Source organism: Haliotis asinina, chromosome 12 (assembly GCF_037392515.1).
Source record: "Haliotis asinina isolate JCU_RB_2024 chromosome 12, JCU_Hal_asi_v2, whole genome shotgun sequence".
NCBI lineage: Eukaryota > Metazoa > Mollusca > Gastropoda > Lepetellida > Haliotidae > Haliotis > Haliotis asinina.
Window position 1 is genome coordinate 25,367,163 of NC_090291.1, and position 22,199 is coordinate 25,389,361.

General features: G+C 37.3%; 1 protein-coding gene across 1 annotated transcript in view; it reads right to left on the bottom strand.

Annotated features, from left to right (window-relative positions):
- Positions 1 to 4,436: 4,436 nt before the first annotated feature.
- Positions 4,437 to 22,199, bottom strand: part of LOC137257438 (tigger transposable element-derived protein 4-like) — a 36,460-nt gene continuing 18,697 nt past the window's right edge. The window contains exon 2 of the mRNA XM_067794768.1: positions 4,437 to 5,361. Coding sequence (XP_067650869.1) covers positions 4,437 to 5,361 — 925 coding nt within the window. The remainder of the gene's footprint in view (positions 5,362 to 22,199) is intronic.

Sequence of the window (22,199 nt, forward strand, 5' to 3'; positions counted from 1 at the left end):
ACTCATTTCATATTGTGACATTGCTCCTATACCCAGGAAAAGACAATAAGGTAGAATAATATATATTTACAGAATATGAAGCCTGTTTACTTTCACCAGAGACAATATAACTTATTATGCGTATATGTTTTTTTTTTATCAAATGATAACATTTTCTGATAAATATACTGTTACTGCAACAACATAAATGACATTAGTCATGTATGATTCAAAATAATTCAGTAAACAAAGTGGTACTGTTGAAAACAAAAAGGCTCATCACCCATTTGTATTTGATTTACATTTTGGCACGATATTATAAAGAAATAAAATACACAAAATAATATGTAACATCTATCCATATATTTTATGGCATACATGTAGTTGTATTAAAGAATTGTGTAAAACTGTCAGTTTTCAACACTACTGAAAGACATTAATTAAAATTTGGTTATTTACACGTTGCTAATGCATTGACAGACTTTAAGTGTCTTAGCCCTTGTCTATTTTGGAGAGAAAAATAATTGTCATATTATTAATATCAATTAACATATGAAAATATATGAAAAGATTTAAAGTTGTAACCAGTTATGAAACATAAGGCATTGACAAATCTATCATAAATATTCAACAAGAACGTTAATTTATTGCATAAAAGTATGAATGTAATTCAACTTGTTCTGAATTTTTTCAATCGTAATATGAACGCAATATTTATCAAATCATCTCCGATTTCATGTGAAACTATAACTGAAAATATATTTCAGTTTATAAAACATGTATCCTGCAGTTCCTTATATCTTTGCTATCTTTATATTCAGTGGACAATAAAGTAATGTGCCTAATATGAACAAAAATTCAAATAAAAGATACTGAAAAACTTGCATCTGCAGTGTTTATCGACTACTGTTTCCGGGTCACGGGAGCATACAAGGTCAAACTGGTTCGGCTATGTGCGAATTATATAGTCAAAAATACACCAAGAAAATTCTATGAGCTCTTATTAATCATTTTAAACAGTTATTTGTGCTAAAGTTGGGTTTGTCAGACGAAATATCTCCAACTTTTCTGTTAATATTCAAAAACGAATGAATTTCATCAGGCAATCCCTGTCTGTGAAATCACATCCGGTGACCTTTGCATTTACGAGAAAACAAGTTAAATTTCACGATCTTAATTTTCGTCTGTCTCTCGTCATACTAAACGGAAAATGATACATGGAACACTTGTAGAATGAGAAATTCTCCCTCTTTCGCCAGGTCTTACACAGAAGAGTTCTGTAATCTTTCTTCTGACCAAAAAAGTTATATTTTATGTAGGAGTTGGACGAAGCGCGCCATGTTTGTTTTTCGTACGTGTAACACAATCTAACACCGTCCTTTTGCGGGTTTGTGCCAAACGTATTGAACCATAACACTTGAAATTTGCACTCATGAATGTTTATACATCATGTATTTTATTCTGCTATTTTCATGACATGACACGTTTGATTAAACGTAATAGTGTCATTTCAATAAGACCTGTCATGACATCGAAAATATGATTTGTTTACGACGAACGTTTTCGATTATTATTTTTTTCAGAATTAATTTTTAATTTGTCGTCGCGCGGATATCTGCCGATACAAATATACGAAATTAAAGTCAGATACTTATGAAATATCGGTAGTAAGAATATTGAAATCGGTTTGCGATAATTGGACAATCTATACGGCTCCTAATATAAAACGCATCCGGCTGTCAATCGAGCAGTTCAGTTAAATTCAATAAAATTTACTTTATTTATGTTTGTCTTGTAATTAATATCTGTCCGTTTAAAATTATCTGGATATCTTTTTATAATAATGTTTATTTTTGTATCTAGTATTAATGAGCTGAATATTTTTTCAGTTGTTCCTCATTTAGTGACACACCGACAGTTTGAAATCACCCACCCTCTTATCAGCGCCTTATGCTGAAATTAATTCAGCTGGCTAAAGGTTAAAATACAGAAGTTGACAATTTTAGATTTATATCTGTTTGGATATTTTTATAAGTGAAAGCATTTCAACATGAAAACCTTGTGATTTCTGGTGCTATTTTTAGTTTCGTCTGTATAGATAGTAGGGCTGCAATGAATACACTATGAGGCAAAATAAATACGTATCACGAATATTGGGTAATGAATATGAATAATTATTCATGAATACAATATTGTAGCTAAGTGAGTAATGTACAATATGGAACCTCCATGGTAACAGTCAATTTGTCATAGTAATAACCATTGATCTGATTTGGTATATAAGAGACTTATAGTTTTAGTCCACTGTACCATGTGCAGCCTTTGCAAACTAACATGACTTGCACTACTGCAAGGCTACAACATATTCCATTCTTGCATATCTCACTTTTAACAAGGACATTACAAAATTGCAAATATTCATTCATATTCAGTTCTTGTGACCATGAATGACTAACTGAATTCATCAAATATGCAAGTGTATCATAACAGCCTTAATAGGTTGTACTCAGTATGTGAAATGAATGTAAGGAATTTGACTTTCATAGAATGACTTTCAAACATGAAGATGCATAGTTTGGAACTCATAGCTATTTCAATCACTAAAACTAAAATGAATAACATTATTTATCTTAAAACATACCACCAAAATAATATAGAAAGCCCATACTGGTGGTCTGAGAAAATGCTCAATGGGAAACATGGAAACATAAGTAAACGCGTTGATTGAAATGTGTCATAGGGCAAGCTTGTGTTAACTTTTAATTTAATTAGTAACTGCAATTCATGCGTGACAATTCACAATTTCAAAAATGATTTCAATGATCACATACTGTAAGCTGTATGCTTCTCTGAAAGGTAATACAGTCTTTGTAGCAGTGTCCCCCAAGCCAGTGGCAAGGGATAACACTGCTACAAAAAAGCATACATCAGACCGTATTACTCAAGGGTGAAGTTTACAACATATTTATAATACTGCCATGTTAATGTACAACATATCATTGTATTGTATTTTGAAGATCAATCAGCTATATATACAGTCGTACCCCGTTTATCGAAACACTTGTGTTTTTATTGAAATTGTCCGGATAAGCGAATTTTCGGATATCTTAACCACAGGCCATATGTACAAAGAAACGTACAAAGAAATGAACAAAGTAGGCGCCAATCTTTATTGATTACACATAAACAAATATCAGTGCATGCATAAAATGTCTCATACCTGTCCATGCATTTATGCTTTTTGCACTGGTTGTGTAGAAAACCGAGAGGACATTCGCCGGTCAGGTCGACATTCACAAGAGCATTGGCATTAACAGTCACAGTTGCAACTAGTGCATAGTTCCGACAAGGCCATGTCTTCTTGTGGGTCCTCATTTGATTGGATAATATCCAGATGACAAAAGCAGTTAGCAATTGTCTTTTCGCTCACAGCTGTCCACATCATACAGATTAATTAATTATAGTGACCCACAAATTGACACGCTTCAACATTAACTCAGTGTCACCTTGCTACTCAGAGGTAGTGTAATCTTCTCACGCTTCAAAGACTGCTGACTTCTTTCATGATAGGGCACACAAGGCAATCGGTAATCAAGTGTGTAAAGATACAGGTGCTCAGCCATCCGGATATATGCGATACAAAATGCACATAATTCAGTGTTTTGTATTTGAAAATGAGTTCGTTTTAAGGCATTTTAGCTTGGAAGGTGAGTTTTCGGGATATCTGAGGTTCAGTTTAACAGGGTATGACTGTACCATAGCACATACAGTAATATTTGTTTATAACGAACTCAAAGGGACTGTTGTTTTCAGTTCGTTGTAAGCGAAGTTCGTTCTAAGCGATTCGGGAATGTTCGCGAATATTCGGCAATTACCAAGAATCGTCACCATGCCACTGGTTTCAGACAAGATCATGTTCACACGGAAAATAAAATAAGACAAAACCAACGAACATATAATTGTCATGGATCATTCATTTCATCATCGATCATGTATTTTATTATGCATCTTTAACAAAATCGGTAATTTTAGTTTGAACACGAGCAGACATTTGAATAGATTCCAGAGCTTGCATACAATCATTAATATTATCAAAGACCGACAACGGCACATTTGGTCTTGACAAGAAAAAGTCTCTTACATGTTTTAAACATGTTGCCGCCTCTGTGGTCGTCTTCACTTCCATTTCTGCCACTGTCTCACTGTCATCTTCATCACTATCAACTGTTTCATTGTCTTTCTTCACTGCCGTAACTATATCTTCATCTGCAAGTCGTTCTGTGGTCACAATGTTTTCATCTGCATTCAAGAAATCTTCGAGTGTCACCTCTGCCGGTACATTAGCAATGTCAGTCACTTCTCCCCACATTCCACGCAAGTTTGCAAGGGGTATGTCATCTTCATCCAATTCAGAATCATCCTTGTCATTTTCGTCCGGTAACTTGAACCCTCCCCTTCTAAAGCAGTTGACGGTGGATGTTAGTGATTGCAGACAGCAATGTCACTTCGTACTTCTCCTTCTTGTCATAGGCACAAATCAGATCAGTCATCATTTGTTTCCTATAGTTACTCTTAAGCGATGCAATGATCCCTTGATCCATCGGTTGAATTCTCGATGTAGTATTCGGTGGTAAATAGGCCACTGTCACATTCTTTAAATTAGAAACACGTGGGTGGGCGGGGCAGTTGTCAATCAACAGTAAAACTTTCCGATTCTGTCTCCTCATTGATTGGTCGAGCTTGTTCACCCATTCAGTGAACAAATCAGAGGCCATCCATGCTTTGCCGTTTGATCTGTAGTCCACTGGTAAACTTCGAACATTCTTGAAACACCGTGGCTTTTCTGACTTCCCCATGACTAACAGTTTCAGTTTTTCTGTACCACTCATGTTTGCTGCAGTTAGAACAGTAATGCGTTCTTTAGATTTCTTTCCTCCGTGGCATTTGTCCCCTTTCAAGTGAAGTGTTCTCTGTGGTACAAGCTTATAAAAAAGTCCCGTTTCATCAGCGTTGAATATGTTTTCTGGCGAGTAGTTCTTCAGCAGCATTGGAAGCTGTGACGTCAGCCAATCATCAACTGACTTGCTGTCAACAGACGAGCTTTCTCCGTGTGTCATGGCCGAACATATCCCTCGTCGCTTCTTAAATCTCTCTAACCACGACTGATTGGCCTTGAAATCTGTATGTCCAAGTTTGACACTAAACTCATCAGCTTTCGCAAGAAGTATCGGGCAGCTTAGTGGAATATTCTCACTCCGCACAGACTTAAACCATTCAAACAGAGCTTTCTCAACATCTTCAAAATTGGAAACTCGAATTCTCTTCCGACTGCTTCCATATTCGGCTGACTGCAACTTTGAGATGATCGCCTCCTTAAATTGTCTTTAAGTATGGTGCTATAATCAAAATGGCTGCTGCCTCTTGATTGGATTTTTAAAATCAGTGAAACGCAATGTATAAAATAGTTTCAACAAGGATTGTCACTTTGGTGACATAATCCCTGCCGCAAATTATAAAATTAAACTTAAAAGTAATGAAAATGAAGGTAGTAGTTTAAGCTGAAACTAAATATGCCTTCCCAAGATGAAGCTTGGTGATTAATAAGTAAATCAAAAGATCAGTTCTTGAGATATCGTGTTGACAAGCTTAACATGCTGAAACCATACATGCACTGCATGCTTCATATTATGACATCATGAAATTGTTAGCGATCTCTGCAGAGTTTGCTAGTTACCATGGTAGCAGGCAATATTTTTTCTAGTTGTCATCCTCCTGGGAGGAGTCACTGTTTAATTTGTTGACAGGGTAATATCGAAGTCTGTATGATTTGACACAAGGCATCATGACATGCGCTTAATCAGGAGTGGTGACAAAAAATCAGTTCACAAATTTAGTATCATGCATGTCCACCATTGTTGTTGATGCAGGCTTGACAATTACCTTGCACAGATAGCAGTAAATGATAGAAGAATTCTTAGGGAATGCTATTGCATGTTTGAACCAATGTTTGTTCTAACTGATCATACTAAAAGCTCAAGGAAAAGACCAAGGGGTAAAAACGCTGGCAGGCTGGTTCTGTTTCAACATGGGCCACCTACTCACAACACCAATCCAATTGCTTAACCAATCAATTATGACAATCTCATTTACATACAGCCCCATAAATTACTTCAAATTTGAAGCTATGTCTCTGGAATGTGCCATCAGCTTGTAACTGAGTGATGACAACATGGACACCATTATGAATTGTGACATCAACATCATGCAAAACACCAAATTTACAAACATGAGGAAATATCTGACGGCCATACGAACAAAATCTGATATCTACATGTCTATCATCTGGCTGTCACATTTAAAGAGATGTTAAAATAAATGATCACTCAACTCTGCATTTACATGTATTTCACAGATGTGTAAATCTGGCCTTTGTTTTCATGTGGTTTCTAGCATGTGTTGGATTTATTGTAACTGTAGGACATGCATTTCAATACCTTTGCAATGTCATATGACCAGGGCCCCTATTCTTTAAAGGATCCTAGCCCTAAGATATCTTACCTTTGATCCTAGGGTCTAGGATAGGTGTCCTACCTTATTCTCAAAAAAGTATCCTAACGCTAGGATATCCTAACTTAGAACAAATACTAGGATGGGTTCTGAGGCCATCTCACTGGAAATCAACATGGTGTGGTACTTGTTTGTTCACCAATTTTGACGTTGTGAAAACTTAATTACAGCTGTTACAGCACGCAGTTTTTATGAGTTAAGAAGGTTTTTTGAGTTTATATCAATTTATCAGTAGTGAGTAAGACTTACTTGTTGCAATACACATATTCTTTAGATCTACAAACAATATGTATTTTTATTTTTACCTCATTCTATCCCTTTCTGCTGACTAGCTGGGATCAGTTACTCAACATAACACATGGATAAGATGGTTTCGAGAATGGGTCTTATCTTAACACTAGGATGTCACAACTCCTGTCCTAACTCGGTAGGATCTGTCTTAGCTGGGACACTTTCGAGAATAGGCACCCAGGCCCAGATGTTTCAAAATAAACTTTTTAATAATGTTTTCACTCAGATTTCAAACTGATCTAACAATCTGAAATGTTGAATTTTAAATCGCCTGCCCTTCCATAACAAAATAGCCCAAATAACTTAAAGAGCAAGTCTTCCACTCATTCATTATAAGAAATGTTTGTTGACTAGTTTTATAGTCCAATCAATACAGATATCAGAGGAAACTAATCTACATTCTGTGTTAAATCTGTATGCCTGTTACGGTTCATGTTGGTATTGAGTCCCCTTGGCTGGTTGTCTACTACAGGTTCAAATAAAGAAGTTACATGTCGATCATCTTTTGATTCTCGTTACATCACTACCTACAACTAAGGACGTAGCATGGTGTCAGAAGAGGGAACAAAAACCCCAATAATGTTGACAAGTGTAATAATTCGATGACATTATCTTGTGAACATTATTCTTCAAGATTTCCATGCCGATACAATAGTGTCAATACTACTTAATAGCGGGGTGCGGTCAGACCCTCCATTTTCGCGCGGAGGTTTGTTCATAAAATTCAAGTTAACAGGCAAAAATTAAATGTCTTATGCATGAAATCAATGTGAGTGAGAGACATTTAGAAACAAGAGTCATCAGAAGATAACATATCCCCCCGGGCCCCACATATGTGAAAGGACAAATCACCTGACAGTGACTTATTGTGGTTTTAGACCAAGTCAGAATTGTTTCCATGGAATTCATGAAAACTATAATGCCATATATCCGTAATCAGAAAAAGTCACCATTTCAAGGTCTGTCTCATATATCTGACAAGATCTTTTGAAAGATATGAAATGGTTTTCGAATTGTGCTGCGGAAACAAAGTCAGCATCGTGTTCATGGAAAAGAGAAAATAATACATCATAAAAACCTGTAAATAGCAAAAGGCACCACTTTGGGGTCTGCCACACATATCTACCAAGTTTTACTGGCAGATATTAAGATGTTTTTGAGTTCTGCTCCGGATAAGGAACATACCTATCACTTTTGAGACTAAGTCCAAAACGTTTCCATGGAGACCAAGAAAACAATAAATCACAAAAACCTGTACATAGCAAAAGGCACCACTCTAGGTTCCGACTGATATATCTACCAAGTTTTGCAGAAAAATATTGAATGGTTTTTAAGTTCTGCTCCGGAAACTAAACACATAGCTTCATTTTGAGACTAAGTCTGAAATGTTTCCATGGAAATGATAAATCACAAAAAAACCCGTAAATACCAAAAGGCACCACTTTGGGGTCTGCCAAACATATCTACCAAGTTTTGCAGTTATGAGTTTTTGAGTTATGCTCCGGAAACGAAGCCCAGCCCACCGTTTGACTAACAGCAAAATGTTCCATGGAAAAACAAAAAAAATATAAATGCCAAAAATCTGTAAATAGCAAAAGGCACAACTATAGGTTGAGATCATTACATCTATCAAGTTCGGTCTAAAAATATTGAACGGTTTCTGAGTTATGCTCCGGAAACAAAATGATTACGGACGGACGGACGGACGGAAAAGATGTCGACTATATCCCCCCGCATTACATGCCGGGGGGATAAAAATCAGAAAAACATGTAAACAGCAAAAGGCACCACTCTGGGGTCTGCCACACATATCTACCAAGTAACACTGACAGATATTAAGAAGTTTTTGAGTACTGCTCCAGAAACGAAACACACCTCTCACTTTTGAGACTAAGTACGAAATGCTTCCATGGAAACTGAGAAAATAATACATCACAAGATCCTGTACATAGCAAAAGGCACCACTTCAGGTTCTGACTGATATATCTACCAAGTTTTGCAGAAAAATATTGAACGGTTTTTGAGTGCTGCTTCGGAAATGAAGCCCATCCCTCCATTTTGAGACTAAGTCCGAAACATTTCTATAGAAACGGAGAAAATAAAAAATCAGGAAAACATGTAAATAGCAAAAGGCACCACTCTGGGGTCTGCCACACATATCTATCAAGTAACACTGACAGATATTAGAAAAATATTGAACGTTTTTCAGTTCTGCACCGGAAACGAAGTCCATCCCTCAATTTTGAGACTAAGTAAGAAACATTTCCATGGAAACCGAGAAAATAATAAATAAAAAAAACTGTACATAGCAAAAGACACCACTTCAGCTTCTGAATGATATATTTACCAAGTTTTGCAGAAAAATAGTGAAAGATTTTTTAGTTCAGCTCCGGAAACGAAGCCCACCCCACCATAAGACTAACACCAAAATGTTCCATGGAGAAATAAAAAAAATATAAATGCCAAAAATCTGTAATCACAACCATATGCTGAGATTATTATATCTATCAAGTTTGGTCTAAAAATATTGAACGGTTTCTGAGTTATATATGCTCCGGAAACAAAATGATTACGGACGGACGGATGGAAGGGCGAGGCGTCGACTATATCCCCCCGCATTACATGCCGGGGGGATAATAAGAGATGGATAAGAGATGAATATTTGATAACAGGCAACAGAGAGTGACTTTTCAAAAAAGCTTTCTGCAAGAATGCAGATTGATGACAACACTGTGAACTTCCAATTGGACTGTGGTGCCACTGTAAATGTCTTGCCTAAACAGTTGTTTAATCTTGTGTTTAATGGAAGTGGGTGTTATCTTCAGTCAATCACAACATTAAATATGTATGACAACACATCACTAGAAGCTGTTGGGAAATGCAGAGTTTGAGTTCAAAATCCCTAAAATGTTGATGTGAAAGAATTACAGTTTGTTATCGTCAATGACGATATGAAGCCAATCCTTGGTTCCCAGGGACATACAAGCTCCTCAGTTGATAACAGTAAATTATGAGAACATAATCTCTGTGAGTATGTCGATATACTTGAAGTATACGATATACTTGAAGAGTATGCAGATGTTTTCAAAGCTGAAGGAAAACTCGAAGGAAGCTTGCAATTACAGATTGACAAGACTGTAGAACCTGTTAAACTACCATTAAGGAGAGTTCCCTTAGCTTTAAAACCCAAATTAAAGTCTGCACTCAAGCAACTTGAGGGTATGGGAATTACTGAACAGGTGTTTGTCCATACAGAATAATTAAATTTTTATTGTGTTCATTAAAATTCTGGCAGTCTGATTGGTTGACTGGGAACATTTCTTTTGATTTCATTTCCCAATGAATCTGAAAAAAATAAACCACGCCCACCGAACCGGACTACTTTCGGACCTGAGGAATGTCGGGGAATACCTTTACACAGCGAGGGAATTCCCTTGCACTCGGGTACCTTAATGAACTTTGCGTAAACATTGAACTGATACATTGTGGTTAACATAAACAAACAACTCAAAATTATCCGTGAACGTTAATAACGTTGCAACGCCTCGACAAGAGCATGCGCACGTTGGAACATCAGTTCATGGCATGGCAATCCCAGTCACATCACAGCCTCTTTCTACCTGCGCAAAAAACTACAGTCTCAGTTCCACTAACTTCATATCAACGGGCTTCATTTCCAATTCTCACTTTTCAAACTGTCTCTTTCCATTTGCAGGTAGTAATTCAAACGTTTGAACTTGAAACTTTGCCGATACCGGGACGCGTCACGTTGAGTTGTTCCACTCTGATTCGCCGACCGATGTTAGCTTGGTTGATTGACAGCTGTTTGGGGGTGCTCTATGCTGATTGGCTATTGGTTTGGTAGGCGTGTCATTTTATGTAAATGAGTCACCTGAGTCATGTCACGCCATTACCGAATTCTTACAGCGAAAATGTTAAAGGTCACATGCAACGTAAAACACAACTTTGCAGATTCTGGTACCTTTCGGTATGCAGTTACCAAAACAAATCATAAAAAAATGCCAATTCAACCTATAAAGTTGAAAAAAACGCGATGAAAAAAAAGCCCGCGAAATCGGAGTTCAAACGTTTCACTAAATTCCCCCCAGCGCTGGGGGGAAAATGGTTTCAACAGCTGCGCTGCGCTGCGTCCATAACGCATGCGCAGTGAATAGGTATGCATGTCCAGCGTCTGAGGTCGTGAGAAGTAGTCTAGTCCTGGTTGTGTACACAAACAAGTAAATAATCTACTCGTTACGTACAAAAACGTGTTGATTGTGGTAAGCAGTCTCTGTCACAGAGAAAGCTCAGTGTCTGGTTTATGCACACCTATATGTCTGTCAGCCTGTCTGCTAAAGACAACATGCAATACACAGCTTCAATCATTGACCACGTGCAATTTAAACTTAACACCTATCAGACTATACGATATAAAGAAATTAAATAAGTTGATTTATGACTCGTGCACCCGAGCCCTGTGTCTGCCACATTATGTAATTAGGCAGGTGTGATACACATGACATGTTTTTATGTCTGTGGGTTGTAAACATACTACATTTTTCGGATGACTGTATCTGACGGAAACTAGTGCAAACTCTCGTCAGTTTTAAGTCCTGCTTTGTACTTGGACGAATGACAGATTCCAGCCACCCAGTAGTTTACCATCTTTACAGACATGATTTTTTATTGGATCGAACGCAAATTCAGAGAACAGATATTTTCCAAACCAAACATCTCTATATACATTCTTCATGGATAACGACTTCTTTTAGTGTATATAATTTGTTTGACAACAGTATATGAATCCATACTGAAACGACGCATCAAGCACACAAAAAGAAGTTGTTATCCATAAAGAATCTGACTTTCTTGTGACTGGCTATACTTCTAAAATGCCCATCAAACAGATCATCTTTCTGTACACACAATGAACCCTCGGCATATCAGCAAATGAAACAGCCAATCGGAAGCCGTCGTTACACTTGAGTGCATATCCACCCGCTATGACTGGGTTCGGTCTCCCGAGGGCTTCGTTTCGGAGGAAGTAAGCCCAAGTAGAAAATATTGCACTTTTGAATCGCGATTGTACGCTTATAATTGTGTTTATTTGTTTTTTTAAAAGCAGCAATGTATATTATATGTCATGAATAAGTGATAAATGTGTTTTAATTATGTTCGATTTTTGGTTGCATGTGACCTTTAATTGGTGGTAACAAAGATATCTGTTTCGATGAATTTGATTATGTTTAAAGAAAATATTGTTGAAAGGGTATAGTATTTGTTGCTGAATTTAATTATAAGGATTGACTGTGTATTTCTTTCGTTGCATTGAAGTATGAAACTAAAAACCAGTGTGCAAACTTTTGTAAGAATACGCTACGCGGATTCATACTGTTTGCACATTGGTCTGGATCCCAAACCATTAAACAAAGCATGGAAGCGAAACCATTATCCAACACCAGCTATAGATGACTTGTTACCAGACTCGTCAGGAGCCGAAGTATTTACAGTTGATGCTAAGAATGAGTGAGTGAGTGAGTGAAGTTTTACGCTGCACTCAGCAGTATTCCAGCAATATGGTGGCAGTCTGTAAATAATCGAGTCTGGACCAGACAATCCAGTGATCAACAACATGAGCATCGATCTGTGCAATTGGGAACCAATGACATGTGTTAACCAAGTCAGCAAACCTGACCACCCGATCCTGTTAGTCGACTCTTACGACAAGCATAGTCGCCTTTTATGGCAAGCATGGGTTGACCGACTTGAAAAGGTGAATGGTCAGTGTCTTAAGAAAAGATTTACATGATGCTAATTAAAGCTTGTTTCAACAGTGTTGTAACAGATAACCAAACTTTAGGAAAAGCAAGATTTGAACCCGCATGTCTGATAACAAAAAAAAGCCAACAGTCCACTATTGCAACCATCATCTGCCAGACCTTGATACAATGTTATATTCTAGCTAAAAACACCTTTTCACACAGTTAAGTGTAGTCATTTTGGTTAAATGAAATCTAATATGTCATTGGAAACATCAAGGTACATAAGTTCTTGCACCTACATTGCAATCCTGTTGAATGACAGTGTTACTTTGACAGTGACAGGCGACTGAACGGTGTTTGATAAACTGACGATAGAAAAACTATGATCAAATTCTGGCATAATATAAAAGATTCTCACCTTTACAGTGCTGCTTGATCATATTTTGAAAATCTTCAGACATCTTCTTACTTTTCTAGGAGAGACCAACAACCAAAAACCTTTCATAAATCAGCATAGCGAGTGCCTTATGATTTTGAAAATTTTAATAAAGATGTTTGATATGTGTATTTTAGAGCAGAAAACCATTCAAAATATAATGTATCATGGCACAGATGTGTAAATGTGACGGATTGTTTTTAAAGATGTTAGTTTATGTCAATGTTTATTTTTTTAGATGTTGCATGGGGCAATTTCATAAACCGAAAAATGTACTTTTTTAAGTGTGTGCATTCTAATTTACTGTCTTCGTATGTGGTGAAAAAATTGGGATGGGTCATGCTTTTGCTCACACTTTTCTATCACTCTGAAAATCAGAAAATTAGGTTTTCTAGAAGATATTGTACAATATGTTAACTTTGAGGTCTTCAAAGAGGAAAACAAACAACGCTAAAAACATAAAAAAGCAATTGGAGGTAATTTCAACAGTTAATTTAGACCTTATTATACTAAAATTATCGTGTTGTAAAATTTTGATAATCTTGACACGTAGTGGGCCAATAAGGGCCTCTGTCATACCTTGTCCTTTATTTACACTGTTTTCATTAATACGAACCTTTCAACACCTTTACCTTAACAGCATACTGTGCTCAGATGACTTGATACATTTCTATATTTCCAACAAATTATTCTTAACAAAGAAAATCTGCATGCACACAAGTCACTGGGCATAGTATATTTTCTTTATGGCATAGTGTATCTTGTTTGTGGCATCACCTGTCAAGCAGCCATTTAAATCCGTCCACGCCAACCTTAAACTGGATTACTAAAAAATCCTTTCTTTTCTTCACAATAAATTATAGTGGGTGAGCAAAGGGCTACAGAATAATAATATTGTAGAGGTGTTTATAGAGAAGTGAAAACAGATGCGTTTCAAGATGTGATTTGAATGTAGTAAAAGATGGGGACAGTTTTAAGGTAAGGGGCTGTTCATTTCACACCGATAGAGAACAAATACAGAATGAATGTTTTCCATAGCAGCTCAGTCTCTAAGCAATAAAATTTCCTGTCAGATCGCAATTTTCTGGGTGTTTTTTAGGGGGCTAGCAGTTCACTTAGACATTGTAATGAAAGGCCAGTTGGACTCTTATATGTGATAGAGTACTATAAACACTCTCCTCGCCTCAACCGGATGCCAGTGTAATGACTTGAGTATGGGTTCAATTTTCTCTGTCCATTGGTCAAGAGCAAACATTCCAATCTCAGCAGGAGTGTGTTTTACCATCGACCAATCCGTAATTAAAAAGCAACTTTTGTTGAACAATATTGTGGTTACCTCTCACCCAAATATTCTTTATAATTAGTTTATGTGTTGTAGCTGCCTTTATTAAAAAAAGCCCACAATACTATCTGAATATAAACTTTCCAGCATATCGGGCTTACACACAAAAAATGATTCGCTATGCGCCTGCAGTTTGATGTTTTATCACAAAGAATAAGTATCTGATTAGCAATCAATTTTCTTCCAGTACTCACAAGGTCACTGGCCATAGTTCACTTCAATGTTAAAGGTCACATGCAACCAAAACTTCAAACATAACTAAACTGATAAAAAAAAACAACAAATAAACACAATTATAAGCACATAATTGCAAATCAAAGTGCAATATTTTGGACTTGGGGTAAAATTACCTTCCTCGAAACGAAGCAGCCGAGAACCCGAACCCAGTCAGACTCAGTGGGTGTGCACTCAAGTGGAACACAGCTTTTCCATTGGCCACTGGTTCATTTGCCGATAGGCTTAGTCGGCTCTTTATTTATGGTTTACAAGCCCATAGTGGTCAGTGATTGAAATTGTGCATTGCACACTAGCAGACAGACAGGCAGACATATAATTTTAAGTGTTAAAGGTCACGTGCAATGTAAAACACAACTTTGCAGATTCTGGTACCTTTCGTTGTGCACTTACCGAAACAAATCATAATAAATGCCAATTCAACCTATAAAGTTGAAAGAAACGCGATGAAAAAAAAGCCCGCGAAATCGGAGTTCAAACGTTTCACTAAATACCCCCCAGCGCTGGGGGGTGGGGGGGTGGGGGTGGGGGGTGGGGTGAACTGGTTTCAACAGCTGCGCTGCGCTGCGCTGCGTCCATAACGCATGCGCAGTGAATAGGCTCGAGGAGCTTGAAACAACATGCATGCCCAGCGTCTGAGGGCGTGAGCAGTAGTCTAGTCTTGGTTGTGTACACAAACAAGTAAATAATCTACTTGTTACGTAAAAACAACTTGTTGATTGTGGTAAGCAGTCTCTGTCACAGAGAAAGCTCAGTGTCTGGTTTATTCACACCTGCCTGTCTGCTAAAGACAACATGCAATACACAGCTTCAATCACTGACCACGTGCAATTTAAACTTAACACCTATCAGACTATACGATATAAAGAAAATATGTTGATTTATGACTCGTGCACCCGAGTCCTGTGTCTGCCACATTATGTAATTAGGCAGGTGTGATACACATGACATGTTTTTATGTCTGTGGGTTGAAAACATACTACATTCATTTTTTTTTTCGGATGACTGTATCTGACGGAAACTAGTGCAAACTCTCGTCAGTTTTAAGTCCTGCTTTGTACTTGGACGAATGACAGATTCCAGCCACCCAGTAGTTTACCATCTTTACAGACATGATTTTTTATTGGATCGAACGCAAATTCAGAGAACAGATATTTTCCAAACCAAACATCTCTATATACATTCTTCATGGATAACGACTTCTTTTAGTGTATATAATTTGTTTGACAACAGTATATGAATCCATACTGAAACGACGCATCAAGTACAAAAAAGAAGTTGTTATCCATAAAGAATCTGACTTTCTTGTGACTGGCTATACTTCTAAAATGCCCATCAAACAGATCATCTTTCTGTACACACAATGAACCCTCGGCGTATCAGCAAATGAAACAGCCAATCGGAAGCCGTCGTTACACTTGAGTGCATATCCACCCGCTATGACTGGGTTCGGTCTCCCGAGGGCTTCGTTTCGGAGGAAGTACGCTTATAATTGTGTTTATTTGTTTTTTTAAAAGCAGCAATGTATATTATATGTCATGAATAAGTGATAAATGTGTTTTAATTATGTTTCATTTTTTGGTTGCATGTGACCTTTAATAAACCAGACAGCCTGGTTCCCTGGGTCTGATACGCCTGCGACACTGACCCAGGCAACCACTGCTGCATGGCGGCGTTCACTGCAGGGAGACGCACGATACACTTACTATAGAAAAATCCGAGGACGGGTGGTTAGAAGTTTTTCATAGCATTTTCATCGATACTATGGCAAAGTGTACGTCACCAGAACAACGGCCATCGTTACTTTCAGTGTTGGAAAACGTTATTTAAGCAGTTTCGAGACACGAAAATCGTCGTTACATAGGCGATATGTAAACAATGACACACCTCCTACTTTCATCACCGACATGTGCTTTGATATTTCGTGTCAGCTCGCCATTACCACGAAATCGTACGCATAAAACATAGATCTGAACGACCACACTGAATGGAAATAGTTAGCATCTTCATTTTAGCACATTTGATGACGAAAATATCGCCCATTACGTCCCGTGTCATCCATTGTGTCAGGGTAGGTTTAGCGGATATATTTTTCGACGGCCTAGTGAAATTACAAGGTTTTAGATTGATATGAATGAGGTTAATGACAGCTAGGGTTTGGCATTCTGATGTTTAGCCTCTACAAAAGAAAATGAAACAGTTGACGTATATGCCAGTATCATTCAGAAATGTTTATGATTTAAATATAATAAACATAGTGAATCAAATTATCAATCTACACAAATACACATTAACTGTAGCCATCACATCAGCAGACTCATTGGAAGAATTACACGTTTGGATGTGACATTCTATTCTGATAAAACTTTAAAAACCTTCCTGAGAGCAAATGGGAGAGGTGGCAGCAACCAGAATGAGTTCAATTCCAGAGGATGTATATACAAAATTTCTTGTGATTGTGGAAGCAGCTACATTGGAGAAACTTGTCGGCCTTTCAACATTAGACTAAAAGAACACAAAACGTCAGTTGAAAAATCTGACCTTAAATCTGCACTCTCAGAACACATTGTTGAAAATCAAAATCACTCTATCAACTGGCAACACTCTCAAATCTTGGCATCCAACATCAATAATTGGCGAAAAAGAAAACTTCTTGAGTCAATCTTCATTAGAAGATTAGTGCCGGAGATCAATATAGATCTAGTGGTTTACCTCCCTAGTGCCTGGTGCATCACCAAAAAATCGTAGTAGAGACACCGACAAGGGCACCCATGGATGAACAATAACTTCTATATACTTACAATTTGGTAAAATAATGATCTGTCATAATAATAATAATAATAATAATAATGACCTCGCCTTTGAAATGTCTCGCTTGCATCCCAAGTACACTGTCGTCAGGCTCCCCATTGTTCTCGGTGCCCTTGGTTTGGTACCTCCTGATCTCTTGATGCAGATCAGGAGAGTGCCCGGGTTCTCCACCGGGAGCACAGCCCTTCTGACAATCTGGGTAATGCAGAAGGCTGCAGTGTTGGGGAGCCTCCATATTCTCCGGAAAGTTCTTGGTGGGTTCGACTAGGCAGTGTTTCCTGGGAGAAGTCCCATTCGCTGTCTGGGCTGCGTGTAGAGGGGGCGAGGGCCCTGAGCTGATGATGAGCTTGACCAGCCTGACTGTGCCAGGATCACCCGAACCCTCTCTGCTGCATTTTCATTCTAATCTGTAAATAATAATCCAACAACACTATTATATATACAAAATAAGATGTATTCATTCTATGAGTCATGTTAGTTGTAACCATTCACTACTAATTCTAATATGTTGCCATAGCATTCCTGTTAGCTACTGGTATCATGTTGTCATAGCATTGTGGCGTCATAAGCATTGTGAGGTCATGGGCAGAATGAAAGGGGCACTGATGCGGAGCAATTTCCGTGGACTGGTGTAAACTTTTGTTATTGTTTTTCTCCCGTGAGTACCCGGATGATATCTCAGAATTCGTGACTGGTTCGTGACCTCTGCTGCACAGTCCGTATGCGCAACTGATAGTTTAATTATAAACAGATCAACTGAGGTGAAGTCATTTTTACTTCATTACAAATGTATTATGAAAACAAATGAAACGTTTTGAAGGTTAATCAATTGCCAGTGGTAGAAATGGTAAAAACCTGTTAGGACGGAAAAATAACGAAGCCAATGTACGCCTCTATATTGTGTCTCATAACCCAAATTAGTTTATTGTCATATTTGTATGATTTTTAAAAATTAATAAAAGAATACACGGTCTGCTTATACTTACAGTAAATTTCTAACATAACAGCAACATTTATACATTGTATAGATTGCCAATGTGGATCCTATTTCACACACATACACGATCTAGTGTGTATTTTCTGCCATATAGATTCTGCTGAACGGTCTGCTTATACTTATAGTAAATTTCTAACATAACAGCAACATTTATACATTGTATAGATTGCCAATGTGGATCCTATTTCACACACATACACGATCTAGTGTGTGTTTTCTGCCATATAGATTCTGCTGAATGCTACAACAAATAGATTAAAACAAAATGCAAATAATGAATGTAAAACAGACTAATTTTATAGCAACAATGTCAGGCTACTGCCTTGTTCGGGAATGTATCCATCAATATCCACGTAAAAGAAATTGTATTCCATTCATCTGCAGCTGGTAAATAATCCTGCTCTATGTCGCGTGTCTTACAACTGTGTAATTTGCGAAAAAGTAACACATCGTTTCACGTCTTTCGTTGGTGAAAACCTGATGAACCTCTCATTGGTCACCCAAGATAGCACACCTCGCAACTAATTGTATGATGTCCGCTATTCTAAGTAATTTAGTTAACCAATAATGAGCAATCAATCAATCAACGCAAGGGTGGTTAATACTTTGAAGGGAGGATGTTTTTACATTCGCACTTTACGACAGGGTGTAGTCATCTACACACACTGCCTTTTGACAAAAGTAATTAATCAATCAGTGTGTTATCGGTTAATCTGTTGATCGATGTTTGTTTTTGTAACTCAGCTGATAAACCCTCTTGCATCACTTACATGCACATATTACATAACATACAATACATTTGCCATTACAGACCTTAATTTATAATGTTGAGTATTTACTCCAGACAGGAGAAATGCCAAATGGGAACCTTTGATGAGTAACCAAAATGGTGTTTCTACCAATTATACCTGTTATGAATTCGTTAATTGACCATCCAGAGAATGATGACAAATAACACGTGTAGGTTTACACCATCAAACGCGAGTTACAGCAAGGAAGATGTAATCTCTGTGTCGCATGCAGCCTGAAAACACTTAAAGGCCGAAACTGTTTTGAGGATACCAACGGAATTTCGTTACATAAGGAATACATACAGGCATTTGCTGTGTACTTGGGTAAATAGGTGAAATAAGGGGTTTTTTTACGTTAGAAAATTTTCAGATTTCTCTACCGAAGGCAAAGTCATCGTTTATTGTTTACGAATTCAAATAAATCGACTGTGTGTTTTTACTATCATAAATAATAAACCAAAATTTACGTATGATATTTGCTATCACAGCTGAACCAACACTCAAAATTACTTAAATATAAAGCTTTGCAATCTTCCGTACTGAAACAAATGGATTGCTACGTGCCTGTAGACATCATATTTTCATGTAACATGATTAAATATCGAGGTTAAAAACACAGAAATAGGATCAAATTGAGTAACTATACCATCCAAGCATCCGAAACAAACTACACTGCTGGGATATTTTGTTACGATCAGACAAGGAATACCATGGATATTTTTAAATAATGGCATATGATGGGCATCCGGCCTCCTGACTCTTTTGGGTGAAGAAACTCTGCTAATATGGACAGGAGCCCAGTTCCTTTGTCCGTCACGGTCGAAGGAGCGGGCGCTGACCAATTTGCAGTTTGATTTCGTAATTAGACTGTTGGCGAGAAACATCATTCGCTGCACATCAGTGCCCCTTTAACAGTTAGCCTTACTGTTCAGTTCAGCTCAATCTGATGATGGGGCTAGGATAAGCCCCGAAACGTCGTGAAAATAAACCCAAGAAGTTGCTATCCATAAAATTGTCATGTGTTACTATCCCAACTTCTAAATGCCTTTGAAGAATCAAATGATGAACAGTTTGGTGACGGTTTATGTTTGGGTTAAACATCTTCTCTAGATCGTTTTAATTACATCTGTGATTCTCTTAAACCATACAAGGCAATAATGACCGCCTCATTTCTACTACCAACGAAAAGATCAGTACATTGAGCTGAAGCTGACTAGTCATGCGACATTCCACGATTGCATTGTGGGAATGTAAAGGCTGCATTTTATCGTTCGGAAAACATAAACGTAATGTTTCCACCAGTGATGTTAGCTGTATGATGCAGCTGCAAACCAAGAAACGGGATGCCACGAAGCAATTTACTGTGGGAGGCTGTACAGGGCGATGGCAACTGACATCCATCATGACGTCAGCTACATTGTGACGTAATGCAAAAAACGTTCGAATACGAGGGGGCAGACTGGAATTGCGCAGTGACAACAACACATTGTGACGTAATGCAAAAAGTGCACTTTATCGTCTGATAAAGTATTGTCGGCGCCTTTGATCTTTCACTGACGCATCTTAGAAATTTACATTTGATCATACCCTGAGTACTTATTGATTTGTCATTCAAATTATTCCTTCATGTGAAGGCGCTATAAATGGAAACTGATAAAATTAATATTAAGACAAAAAATAATTAAAAGATGTTAAGATAGGTTGGGTTGTGTGCCATGCACTTATTCTTGTATATTTGTAATGTAGAAAATTACCTTTGAGCAATGAAAATATGTTCGACGATTGGACCACACTGTTCCGCCCATGGGAGCGAGATATTTTGATATTCAGTTAAAATGAGTCAGAGTTTGCAATTTCTAAAATGTGTTTTGAGTCTGTGTAAATATTCCCGGCCATCGGCCACTGTTCGGAATTTTTTCTTCATTGTAGCACAGATAGGTCATGCACGTATAAAGATAAGGGGGCATAACTCCGCTATGGTTTACATTAGGTCAATGTAACTCAGATCACATGAAGAGAATTTGCTGTGGATATGGACAGTATATTTCCGTTATGTTTAGTTCACAGTGAACCAAACCATTCCAATACAAAGTTCCCCAATGGTTTGGTAGTTTCACAATTTGTAAGAAAAGATGCCTGTGTACTGCATTAAAAAGCAGGTAATAGCGATTTGGATGTCCCTGTCCGATACATATTTTAGTTCCTAGGTTCCCATATTCTCCTGTTTGTGTAGATGTATTTTTATTAATTTTGCATCATTATTAACGGAGTAACAGCCACATTTTCAAATGTAATGAAATAACTGAAAATAATGCGACATTTTAATTGACGTCACGGCATGTTTTGTGCATTTTGTGACGTCGGAAAAAGACGACTGTGGTTGCTTATTAGTATGCATGTATATCTAAAATAACTTCCACTCAATGTGTAAAAGATCTCGGCTTCTGTGTCAGAATTCAACACTTTTTAGCCAAAATATAAAATGAAAGGTTCTATCACTGAAATAGGGCCCTGAATATATCAACAATTACACGATTTTACTACACCTTATTGTGAGCAACACGGGCACCTGTCTGGCATCAATTTAGCGTAAATCACAATTTGAAGACACCTGAATATTCATTGAGTATTCATTTAGGAAATACACTTTTCTCTTATGATTATGAAATCATTTCACTTCATAAGTACGAAATGAAAGGTACAAAGAGATCGCTTTTTCAGTATAGAAGTATTAGAATATGGACGTAAGGCTTGTCCAAATAAAGACATGACCTGATTTATCTATTTTTAACAATTTTCGTATACATATTGTTTGAGTTAGATATTCTGCTATCAGATATATTTTAATTGATTTTGAATTGACTTTGTTATCGAAAACAATTATAGTGAATCATGAAACATTTTTGACAAACTCGCACCTGGTCAATCAATATTCATAATTGTTTTATCTACGAAAACGACACAAACCAATACAATGAAGAAGAGAATT